Below are 12,420 nucleotides of genomic sequence, written 5' to 3'. Positions count from 1 at the left end.
TTCAATAAACAATTGAAATTTTGACTTAAGGTTAAAAAACTCGCATGTTTCCACAAAAGGTCAGTCTTTTGATGCATAACATAGTTCGTTATCAATGGCCAAATTTATATAATTTTCATAAGGGTCTTTTCTCTTCAACAAAGCCATATGACATAGCTGACCCACTATTAGCATTAACCATTAGCAACCGTAATCACTTGCATTCAAAAAATGAACAATAGTTTAGTACATGCCGTTATACTTTCCAATTTCTCACACTAATGAAACATATAGCTTTACAGGACAACTAGTCCTTGTATCACCTTGGTTACAAGTGCGAATCATATATTCTTTTTCTGAACCTCGAATTCCCTGCTTTGCATATACAAATCCCCTTGATGTTATCTTTCCACCCTTCTTACTTTTATTTATGTAATGTTTTCTAACATCAAAGCCCATTTGCCTTCCATATTTTAGCCAAAATTCCCATGCATCTTCTAAAGTATCAAATTCCATACCAACTCTAGGACTCAAATCTTCCATGGCATCCTGTTTTGAGAGGAATTCTCGCCACACTATGCCATGAATTAAAGAATACTCCTGTAATTAACAAACAAATGTTAGACAAAAGAGTTTTTTGACTGTTAAGTTATAGTACTATTGAGCAACATAAACAGCTCCTTTTATATTTGAAAAGACAATCAAGCAATCTCTCAAACACATTAAGGGCATGCCAAGGATGCTCATCTAATAAAAGGGGAGGAAAGATCCTAACTGTCCCAAAAGATGAGCTTCAAGTATAGTAGAAACCTTAACTTGTTTTATTCCTTCTAGCCGTGATAGGAACCAAGTGATTTTAATTCTATTACTCTCAATTCTAGTAGTTCTTCGAGGGAACTAGGCCTCCTTGATTCTTCAAGGAAATCAACCTCCAATAGCAATTCTAGAAAATTGCTATTCAATGTATTATTCATCAATGATCCTTATTACAATCTGAATTGATCCTTATATAGTACTTACTAACTAACAAAGTACAATACAACTCAGCCTTAACTAAGTAACTAACTAAGTACAACTCTAAAATGCAACAACAATTAATGAAACTACTTGTAACTAACTTTGTACAAGCCTCCCCTGCCTCTCTCCTTCTCTGCATGTACAAGCCCTTTACTGCCCTGCCCACACAGCACACAGCATCACCCTTCCCTGCACCGCCAAGCACCCTACCGCACTCTACCCTACACCACCAAGCACCCTACTGTACCAGATAGTAATGCACCATAATCGGAGTCCTAACAACCTTTGTTTTGTGCAAAACTCCTTACACAACACATAATACAGTTATTGACAACGTTTGTACTCTCTCTCAAAAAAATAAACAACTCTAAAACCCCATATGGATTTCCTATCCACTAATATGAACCCCACGATTGGCCAAGAAAAATAATATTCATAGAAACAAAGGGGAAAAAATATCCATATCTGAAACAGTCTCATTCATTCATATACTTAAAACCCAGCTTTTCAATTTTGCCATGAAATATCTTTTTGTTGAAAGTTTCTGCTAAAATTCTCTTTTTCTTTTAAATACATATGATAAATAAAATCATATAAATCTCACAAGAAACAAACTTTAGCAATGATTGAGACCAATAGACAATAAACAATACAGAACTCGGTAAATAATTGAGACCAAAGCTTTAAGCCCTAAAACCAACAAAATCCAATAGAACCATGTTAAATCACAATCCCAAGAGGGAAAAGGGGTACCAGAAAGTGAAGGACAAAGGGGATTTTGGGGATTCTTCGTAGGCGTCAGAATCGAACGAGCTTGAAGCTTTGCCGGAGCTTTGGAAGAATATTAGTCTACTGAGTTCTTGAAGCTATGGAGGTTCAGAGAATTGGTTCAACGAAGCAACAGTGATGGCAAAGAGAGAGGCTTGGCCTTGTGTGGACTGGTACCGGGCTGCTGTGACAATGGATTGAAGGAGAGGCAGAGAATGGGTTGAAGGAGAGGCAGCTGCGCAGGGGAGAGAGAGAGAGAAATTTTGAGTTTATGTTTTATGAAACAGTGGGCGGGATGAAACTGATTGGCGGGCTGTGAGGCTTTTTAAGGGTGAAGTAGTCTTTTACTTATTTGGTGAGGTGTCAATGATTTAAGCCATTAGATTAAATCTACGGTTGAGAACAGAAATATTGCACAGGATATGAATCCATCCTTTCTTATTAGGAGGTAATAATGGAAGACTAACAAACTAGGTAGCTTTTCACCTCACGTGAACCCCCTATATAAATATATATATATATGACCACACATATCACCTCGTCCTATTATCTAGTCCACAAGTTGTGAATTGACTTTTTTTTTTTTTTTTTTTTGACACATTAATAGTTGCCCTCGTGTGTCATGCAAGAATTAGTAGTCGTTCCTGCTAGGACTAGACCTTCACGAGCCTTTGCCATGTTTATCACCTTTTTGCTTTGCTATGTTTATCACCTTTTTGCCGAATAAGGCAATCCTTTCATCTTTGATTGTGGTGGTACGTGTGGCCAAAGATATTTTATTTAACCACACATCTCACCCTTTAACAGCTTGTCATTTTTTTGTAAGAGGACATATATTTTTTGACCTCATAAACTTATTCAAAACTTTTATATTTTTATTAATAAAGGCAATTTTTAAGTAACCACTTTTTATGTTGATTTTCAACAAGACGAAAACATAAAACTGTAATAGGAAAATGAAGAAAATAAAAAGAATAAAAACAACCATTTAAGCATAGTTAGAAGGGCATTTTTGTTGAAAGGTTTTATTCCTCTTTTTGCACCTATTTTCTCCCCAATTGAGGGGATTATGTTTAGGTGAATTGAGAGAGAAAACTCCTAGGCTCCATTAAAATCTCTTTCATTTTTCCTCCTCAACCAAACAACAACTCTAACCATTTTCTCTTTACTTTTCTCTTGATTATTTTCCACCCACCCAAGGCCGGCTCAATAACTTTGAGGGTTTTAGGCAAAAACTTTAAGTAGAGTCGTTTTATATATAAATATTAATAAAATAATATATATTGATTTTTTTTATTTAAAATTTATTTTCCTTACTTTTTAAGATACAAAATTAGTACAATAATTTATAATAATAGATAAAGTGAAAAAACGTTTGGATAAAAAAAAAAAAAAAAAAAAAAAAAAGTAAAAAACCGGGTTGTCTTGGCTGTAACTGTGGGCTGCACTGCACAGTTGCGTACTGTGCAACCTGTGCTGCTGTGTGCCTGTACAGTGCAGCCTGTGCACTCTACTCTGCACTCCTATCATCCTATGGCTAAATCTTTTTATGGAATGAGACAGTTTTAATGTTTTATTGATTAATAAAATTGTTTAAATTTTTTTTTTGTTGAAATATATAGATAAATATATAATTTTTTTTACAAGTAAATGCATTCTTTTATTTAAGAACCTTAGGCGATTGCATTAATTACATTACTTATTGAATCTGCCCGACATCCACCCAATTTTTACTCCAACCAAATGCACTCATTGAATTTTTGTGACAGAGAACTTTAATTGATCATTATTATTTTATAGTGTTTTACAAATAACAGTGATACAATGCTTTGAAGTTGGTTCACGTTTTTAGTAATCAAATTGATAAAGGAATTTTAGATGTTAAAAATCTTATGCAATCAAAGATGACATAATAAAAGTATTTTGCGTTTGGAAGAATCCAATTAATTAAATAATGTAACCTTCAAATAGAAGCTGTAAATTTCATAAGCTTCTAAATTCTATAACCTACTCATTATTGTATGGTAAAATTATAAATTGCATGTATATAAAGTTTATCAGAAATCTCTCTCCCTTTTATTTATCTGTGTTTATTCTCAAAACAACTAATTATTCTTAAAGTCCATCTAATTGAATCAGAATTGGTTGAAGTTTTCCGTGTTTAAAGAATTGGGTGAAACATTGACATGGTCCAGGTCTTTGTCGTTCTCTCTTCTTCTTCTTCTTCTTCTTCTTCTTTTTCTTTTTCTTTTTTCTTCTTAATGGCCCCATGCATGAACCAATCTTACGATGCATGAGAGTCAGGATTGGTTGACTCAGACCAGAAAGTTGTGAGTGTGATTTGGGCATAAAACATGGCCCCATGCATGAATGACAGAATCCCGAGTATTGGCTCCAAGCATAAGTGGGACTTCTATTAATTTGAATTGTGTTACCTAAAAAAATTACCTTTTAAATGCATCATTTGCTTCCTAAATTTTAGACCATGAATGATTTTAGACATTGAAATTTAAAATTATTGCTTTTAGTCACTTTGATAGAGTGGTCAAATTTCTAACATGCCATTATTTTATTTTATTAAGTAAAATTGTACCTTTAAGTTACAACTAATTTTATAATTAAAGTTTGTTCTAGAACAATTACAATGATATTGCTTTAAAGAATAGAGTTTTCTTTAACATACTTTCCTAGAACCCCAGTTTGATATACCAAATTATTGTCCACGCGGTTCCTTACGGTCTCTAATATTGTCCTACACGGTTATTTGTTTGGGTCTTTTATCTAATTTAGAAGTGGGTCCAAACATCACTATTTCTTGGACTACTTGTCTTCTTTCCCTAGCTATAAATTTGCTTCTTCTTGAGCTGCAAAACAACCAAAAACACAGTTGTACCATTTCAAAGTCTAGTTAACCAGCAATTTAGTTAAGCAAAAGCCTTTTCAACCACATTGCATGGGGCCTTGTTCACACCTGATTTCAGCTCCACCATCATCATCCTTTTCCATGCACACGTTCATCCTTCTCTGCTGCTTTGGCTTTTTTTTCACCTCTGTGCTTGGTGAGAATAATGAGACAGACCGGTTGGCATTGCTAGACTTCAAAGCCAAGATTAGTAAAGATCCTCTCGGGGTCATGAGCTCTTGGAACGATAGCATCCACTTTTGCCAATGGAAAGGTGTTTCCTGTGGTCGTCGACATCAAAGGGTCACTGTGTTGAACTTGCAATCTCAAAAACTGGTAGGCTCTCTATCCCCAAATGTTGGAAATTTAAGTTTTTTGTGGAAGCTAAACCTTGAAAACAATAGCTTTTATAATGAAATTCCTCCAGAAATTGGCCGTTTGCACAGACTAGAAGTCTTGCTATTGAATAATAACACAATAAGTGGAACAATTCCTAGCAATTTATCCAGTTGTGCCAAACTCAGAGTGTTTCATGTGGCTGTTAATAATCTGGTTGGAGAAATCCCCACAGAGCTTGGCACCTTGCCAAAGCTCCGATTCTTTGTTATTCATAAAAATGTTTTGACGGGAATTATCCCACCTTCATTTGGAAACTTATCATCTCTAGAAGGTTTTTCTGTAGCTTATAATAACCTGGGTGGGAGTATCCCTGTTTCTTTTGGCCAATTGACCAAACTTAAAATCTTTGCTGTGGGTTCAAATAGGTTGTCTGGTACAATTCCTCCCTTATTCTTCAATATCTCTTCAATAACAAAGATTGATGTAGCAGTTAACCAAATCCAAGGGTATCTTCCATCAGACATAGGTATCACTCTACCAAATTTAGAAACATTTACCATCAGCAACAACCAATTTATTGGATCTATCCCTATTTCAATATCTAGTGCCTCGAATTTATGTATACTAAATTTGGCTAGGAATAAACTAACAGGAAAAGTTCCTTCTTTAGAGAAGCTAAATAGAGTGAGGTTGTTTTCCATTGCTGAAAACCAGCTTGGAAATGGAGGAGCAAATGACTTGAGTTTTCTCTGTTCTTTGTCAAATGCTACCAACCTAAGAGATTTGGAGATAAATTCCAACAACTTTGGGGGGAAGTTGCCTAAATGTATTGGCAACATCTCAACTAGTCTTACCTTTTTCTATTTGAATAATAATAAAATATCTGGAAATATTCCTAGTGTTATAGGGAATCTGATCAACCTGGAGGATATAGAAATGTGGAACAATAAATTTTCAGGTAACATCCCCTCTATACTTGGAAACCTTCAAAAATTACAATTTTTGGATTTATCACAAAACAATTTCAATGGGAACATTCCATCCTCTCTTGGAAATTTAACAAATTTGTTGGAGTTGTATTTAGGAGACAATAATCTTCAAGGAAGCATCCCTTCAAGTCTAAGTCAATGCCAAAATTTGATAACTTTTCATCTTCCCCGTAACAATCTTAGCGGTATCATATCCTCGCAAGTTATTGGTCTCTCATTTTCACCAAATAGCCTTGACTTGTCTGGCAACCAATTCACTGGTATCCTGCCCATGGAAATAGGAAAATTGAAAAATTTAGAGCATTTGGATATTTCTGAAAATATGTTGTTTGGTAAAATACCGGCACATCTTGCACGTTGTGTAAAGCTAGAATTTCTAGCCATGAGAAGAAACTTTTTCCAAGGGGTTGTTCCTTCATCTTGGAAATCATTAAGAGGTCTTGAACATTTAGACCTTTCTAACAATAATTTTTCTGGCATGATTCCAAAATTTTTGGAGAGTTTTGATTTCTTGAAATTATTGAATCTCTCGTACAACCATTTTGAGGGTGAGGTACCAACAAATGGGGTTTTCAAGAATGCAAGTGCAACTTCAATTAAGGGAAATGGTAAGCTTTGTGGGGGCATACCAAACTTTCAACTTCCTAACTGCAACAACAATAAATCCAAGAAGAGGAAGTTGACCCTTATGTTGAAGCGGATAATCTTTATACTCTTCGGGCTTCTTGGAGTAACTTTGGTTCTATCATTTTTATTTCTTTATTCTTCAAGGAAGAAAAGGAGAGAAAATACCTCAAGTGATTCAATAAATTTATTTTTGAATGTATCTTACAAAAGTCTCCAAAATGCTACTAATAGATTTTCTTTTGATAATCTAATTGGTGTGGGTAGTTTTGGGTCAGTGTATAAAGGAACTCTTGATCAGTATAGACATGCAGTTGCTATCAAGGTGTTGAAACTTGGGCGCCATGGAGCTTCCAAAAGTTTCAAAGTCGAATGTGAGGTTCTAAGAAACATCAAACATCGAAATCTTGTACAGTTGCTCACAGCATGTTCGAGCATTGACAATCAAGGTCATGATTTTAAGGCATTGGTATATGAGTTCCTGGGAAATGGCAACCTAGATGAGTGGTTACATCCTACTCCAATAACAAATGATGCTCTTGAGAAACCAAGAAAGTTGAGTTTTCTTCAAAGATTGAATATCGCTATTGATGTTGCTAATGCATTGGATTATCTTCATTATTATTGTGAAACACCAATTGTTCACTGTGACCTCAAGCCCAGCAATGTTCTTCTTGATGATGAAATGGTTGGACATGTAAGTGATTTCGGCTTGGCAAGATTCCCTCATGATATTATCCAAGATTCTTCTACTAATCAATTAAGCTCCATTGGGATTAGAGGAACGATTGGTTATACTCCTCCAGGTAAATTTATTTTACATTTCTCAAATTTAATTGCTTTCCTTTTCACATATTTTCTACTATAGTTTTAGGCTTGAAAATATGTTGTTACTAAGGATGTATTGTATACAAAAGATAGATGTATTATAACGAAAATTTCTAGGTATCTTTTTTTTTCACACCATTGAAAAACATTCTTTAAATCTTCTAAAAAAATTTATTTCCCTTATTTTTATGTTTTGAAAGTATGCCGATTACAATATATGTTATGTGCAATTGCAGAGTATGGAATGGGAAACGAGGTATCAATATATGGTGATGTTTATAGTTACGGTATATTATTATTAGAGATGTTCACTGGAAAAAGACCAATAGATAACATGTTCCATGATAACTTAAGTCTTCGTGACTTTGTCAAAGAAACTTTGCCAGAACAGATAATTGACATTATAGATCCTGCTATTCTCGAGGAAAGACAAAAGGGAGAAAGAAGGATGAATGACACCTGGAATGGGAATCGAAATGGAAGTTTCAAAATACATGAATGCTTGATTTTGATACTTGGAATTGGAGTTGCTTGCTCCACAGAAATTCTAAGAGAAAGGATGAACATTAGTGCTGTTGTAGTTGAGTTGCTTTCAATTCGGCAAAACTTTCTTGGAACTAGTATAAACACTACTCAAACAGAGTTCAAGCGACAGGTAATTTTTTTTTTTTTTAAATCTTTGGTAGATTTAATTTGGTAACGTATCTACCAAACCATCTGATCTAACCTTAATAAGGCCAATCCAAGTATATTAGGGAAGAGGGTACGAGGGAATCCTATGGAGATTAGAACCCATTGAGATTTGCAAAGCTCATTCTACTATACATAGGATTGGCAATGAGCCCAAATACACTTCTATAATACCTAAACATGTATTTTTATTTGGTTGATTTCCACTATTGGAGTGATTGAGATTACAAGGAACTGGCTTACATCCTATTAGAGCATCTCCAGCAGTCACCTTAAATTATTTTACTGTTTGGAGAATGAACAATGACTTTTACCTTTTACATATTTACTTTTTCAAATACACTTTCCAACAGACTCTCTATCTTTTTTTCTATCTCATTAAAATATTATTTATTCATTATTTCTTTATTCCATTTTTAATATTTCTTTATTCATTCATAACAGCTATATTTTTCAAATTCCCAACAACTATATTTTTTAATCTTCCAATGGTAATATTTTTAAATTTTCTGATGATATATATATTTTAAAATCTCATGGAGCACTTTTTGCAATGATAGAGTGAGTTGTAGGATTGTCTATTTTTAATGAGAAGTATTATGTTCATAAAAAAATTTCGCAATGCTTTCATAACAAAATCTTATATGATAAGTTGTTACTAGTTCTAATTTGAACCCACCACTGATATTATTTTTTTACTCACTAATATTAGCTAATAACAATTTGTCACTTTAGATTTATTGTGAAAATATTGTGGTAGCATTTCTCACTTATGATTTCTTATTCTTTATATTATTTTTCTTTTCTTTCTTTAGTTCTTTTTTCATCTATACATTTCTTCTTCTTTTTTTCTCTTGTTTTTTCTCCTCCACACACTTAGAGCATCCACAATGGCGGTGCTAAAAAACTATTTTTAGCACCACCATGTACAAAAAGGGTGCTGCAATGGTGGTGGTATAGGTAAATTTTTTACCTATATTGCTACCTATATTATTGTTATACTAGACGATTATTTGCTATCATGATAATTGAGAAATTTTTTTAGTAAAAAAAAATTGTATAAATATAATTTGGGGTTAAAAAAAATTACTTGTTACACTAGACAATTATTTGTTATCATGTGGCGGCGGCGGTGGTGGTGGTGGTGGCAGCGGCGGCGATAATGGCAGCGGTAGTGGTTGCGGTGGTTGTGATTATTATTTATTGTAGTGGATATATTATTTTATTGTGATATTTATATTATTTTATTGTGTTGAAAGCTAAAATAGATCCACGAATACTGGATATTTTGTAAAGTGAGTAGGTAAAATAGATAAAGTAACTTTTTATGATGCCAAATAGCTAAAAAAATAGCTCCACCAATGTGGATGCTCTTACACCCACTCCATTCTCTATCCTCACTTTTCTTTTACTTTTTGTTTTTCTAGTTCTTGATCTCCAGAACATATCTCCCACTCTCTCTCTCTCTCTCTCTCTCTCTCTCTCTCTCTCTCTCTCATAGATCATTGGTGGAGAACAAAGGCTAGAGAGAGTTGGCCTTTTAAATCGGCGTTCATGCACGCCACTTGGTACGCTCCATCGCTACTTGTCCTCCTCCCCATTTCTAAGAACATGCAACTTAGTCACCATATGGGTTAGATCGGCATTCTACATTTTAGATTTGTTGTTCTAATTAAATTTGTCTTTTTCCATGTTCTTGATTTGTTGTTTCTATTCTGATTTTAGATTTATTGTTCTAATTAAATTTGTTTTGATTTTAGATTGTGTTTGTGTTTTGATTATCTTACCGTTTAATACATTTGAGAGAGAGATGAACAAAGAAGAAAGGGTGAGAGAGAAAGAATAGCTTTTTATACAGTTGGGTATGTTTTTCAAGATAAAAATAATTATTTGGAGTTGCTACAGTATTCTCTAGATCAATAGAACTACTGTAGCAACTTAAAAAAAAAATTGGAAAAGTTTTGCTTTTAGAGAATCTGTTGGACTTGATTTTTTGGGCTTGCTCTCCAAAAAATGAATTTGACTAATCTATTGGAGATGCTCTTACTCTAGATAGAGGTCTCTATCAATGACATAAGCTTAAATAATTTCCAAAAGTACTGAATTGCTGACATACTAAAGACTAAAAAGTTAAGTAATTTGTTGTAAAAACTTTGCTCTCCCCCCTTTTTTTATAAAATAAATTCTAAATATTTTCCTAAGTAATGGATTGTCAATTGCATAAATATTGAATGAAATGGGATTTAAGTAACATTCCTAATTTTTTACACAAACGAGCTTTCTTGTGTTGTAAATTTTATCAAAGGTAAAAAAATAATTGATACTTAATTTACTAAATTGTAGATAATGAATTAACAAAACCTTTTAAATCCTTGTTACAGTAGAGAAAACTTCACTCTTCTAATTAAAAATTTATCTTCCTTCACCACAGGTGCACAAGACTGATGACTACTTTTGAAGGCCAAGTTTATGTTTAAACAATGAAGCAAATAATTTGTAGCTCTCTAGTTGTTTTTATTTGGCCAAAGTTTAGAAATACTCTGTTGACTGAGAGAAATCTTCTTCTTCAGAAAATTGTGATTGTCAATATACTTACAGAGATAGTTATTGGAATTGAGTTTTGATATTGCTTGCATTTGATCAATATGTATCATGTTTGAGCATCTTCAAGAGCATTTGGAGTTAATTTGGGATTATATACACTTTGCTCTTTTGGACAATGGCAGCTTTGCGTGTAAGTCAAGATATTCATATGAAAACTTTAACTTGTAAAAAAGGAAAATAAAAATTATACTTGCAAAAAAAAAAAAAACAAACAACACTTATTTTTGCAGAACTTGTGATTTGCGGTTCGTTCCATTCAACCCCTCAAAAACCAGAACCTAACTAGCCAAATGAACTTCTCTTTGAGCTTATTTCTTGAATCTCTTAATTAGCACTTATCCTTTCCCATCATTCTGATCAAATTATAATAAAATATTTAGATGAAAATCTCACAGTTGAACAAGAAATTAATAAAGAATAGTTAAAAGATAATGACATAATACACCAAAATGATAATAATGATAATAGTGTTCAAATATTTATTATAACAATTCTCTTGGTGAATAAAAAGTCCAAATTATTTTCAAAATCTATGAATGCCTTATAGGATTTTACTACTATTATTTATTGTTAAAAGTATGTTTTTTTTGGGCCAACTAAAAATGGGCATAAAACCTCAAGCTAGGGCTGTCCACGAGTTAGGTTTGTGCCCAACTCATACTCGACCCGAATGAGGCGGGTGGATAAAAATTTGACCTAAAATCAACCCGGAGATTTGGTTGGATTTTTCGGTTCGGGTCTCATCGGTTTCGGGTTGATTCGGGTCAACCTCGGGTTTATCACCAGGGCCGGATCTGGTGAGATCTGGCCAAAATCTGACCGGATCCATCGAGATCTGGCCTAGATTTCATCAAATAATGACGAGATCTTGCCGGATTTGGTCGAAAATTCGTAATACTTCGCCGGTAAGGATAAAGGTTCGGTTCAGGTCGGGTGTCACGGGTTTTGAAACGAAAAATCAACAACCAACTCACATGGGGTCGGGTTATTGAGTTTGGAACTTGTGTCCAACCACCGGAGTCATCAGATCGGGTGGCGATGGGCATGTTTGCCGGGTTGAGCGAGTTGCCAGGTCTTCTAGACAGCCCTACCTTAAGCCCTAAACAGAGGAGACAAAGTCCATTTGGGCTGAGAAATGGACGGACGCACAACGGGCTTGTTGGCATGCTATGGGTTAGGACGACATGGTTTCACACTAGCCCACAATGCTTCACAAGGAAAAAAAGGGCCTTGCTAGATGGATAACATGAGCTAATGGAAAACCAATTTCTCTAGCCTGGATTATATTAAAAAAAGAAAAAGAAAAAAGAACATGCACATGTTTGTAGCTAAACAGTAAAATTTTTTTTCTTGTTGAATGAGAGATTTGAAATTCAATTATCGCCTACACTAAAAACTAATTGGTGTCTTGGTTTGACAATAAAGAGCACAATCATCAAAAGCAGATGTCATAGATTGAAATTCTAAAAAAAAAAAAAGAGTTTGTAGATTATTTTTCTCTATCAAGAAAAAAAAAAAGTTTGTAGAGTTTTTGCAACAAAGATCTTTTAACTGGTTTAACTTTTTTTTTTTCATAATATTTGACAAAATAACAGTGATATAATGCTTTGAGGTTGTTTTATTAATCAAATAGATAAAAGACTTTTAGACGTTAGAAATCGATCAAAGTTGACATAATAA

General features: G+C 33.8%; 1 protein-coding gene and 1 long non-coding RNA gene across 2 annotated transcripts; one reads left to right on the top strand and one right to left on the bottom strand.

Annotated features, from left to right (window-relative positions):
- Positions 1-173: 173 nt before the first annotated feature.
- Positions 174-2,045, bottom strand: LOC142614718 (uncharacterized). The gene is made up of 2 exons (XR_012840525.1): positions 1,750-2,045; positions 174-579 (listed from the first exon to the last, which is right to left on the bottom strand). It is a non-coding gene; the product is annotated as an uncharacterized LOC142614718 (long non-coding RNA).
- A 2,615-nt stretch (positions 2,046-4,660) lies between these two features.
- On the top strand, positions 4,661-10,594 carry LOC142614573 (uncharacterized). The gene is made up of 3 exons (XM_075787128.1): positions 4,661-7,424; positions 7,683-8,101; positions 10,568-10,594. Exons 1-3 carry the CDS (start codon positions 4,718-4,720, stop codon positions 10,592-10,594), a joined length of 3,153 nt encoding a protein of 1,050 aa, XP_075643243.1. The 5' UTR covers positions 4,661-4,717.
- Positions 10,595-12,420: the final 1,826 nt, after the last annotated feature.

This window comes from Castanea sativa, chromosome 11 (genome assembly GCF_040712315.1).
Source record: "Castanea sativa cultivar Marrone di Chiusa Pesio chromosome 11, ASM4071231v1".
Taxonomy (NCBI): Eukaryota; Viridiplantae; Streptophyta; class Magnoliopsida; order Fagales; family Fagaceae; genus Castanea; species Castanea sativa.
Note: the sequence above shows the minus strand (reverse complement) of the source record. Positions and strands in the feature narration are given on the sequence as shown.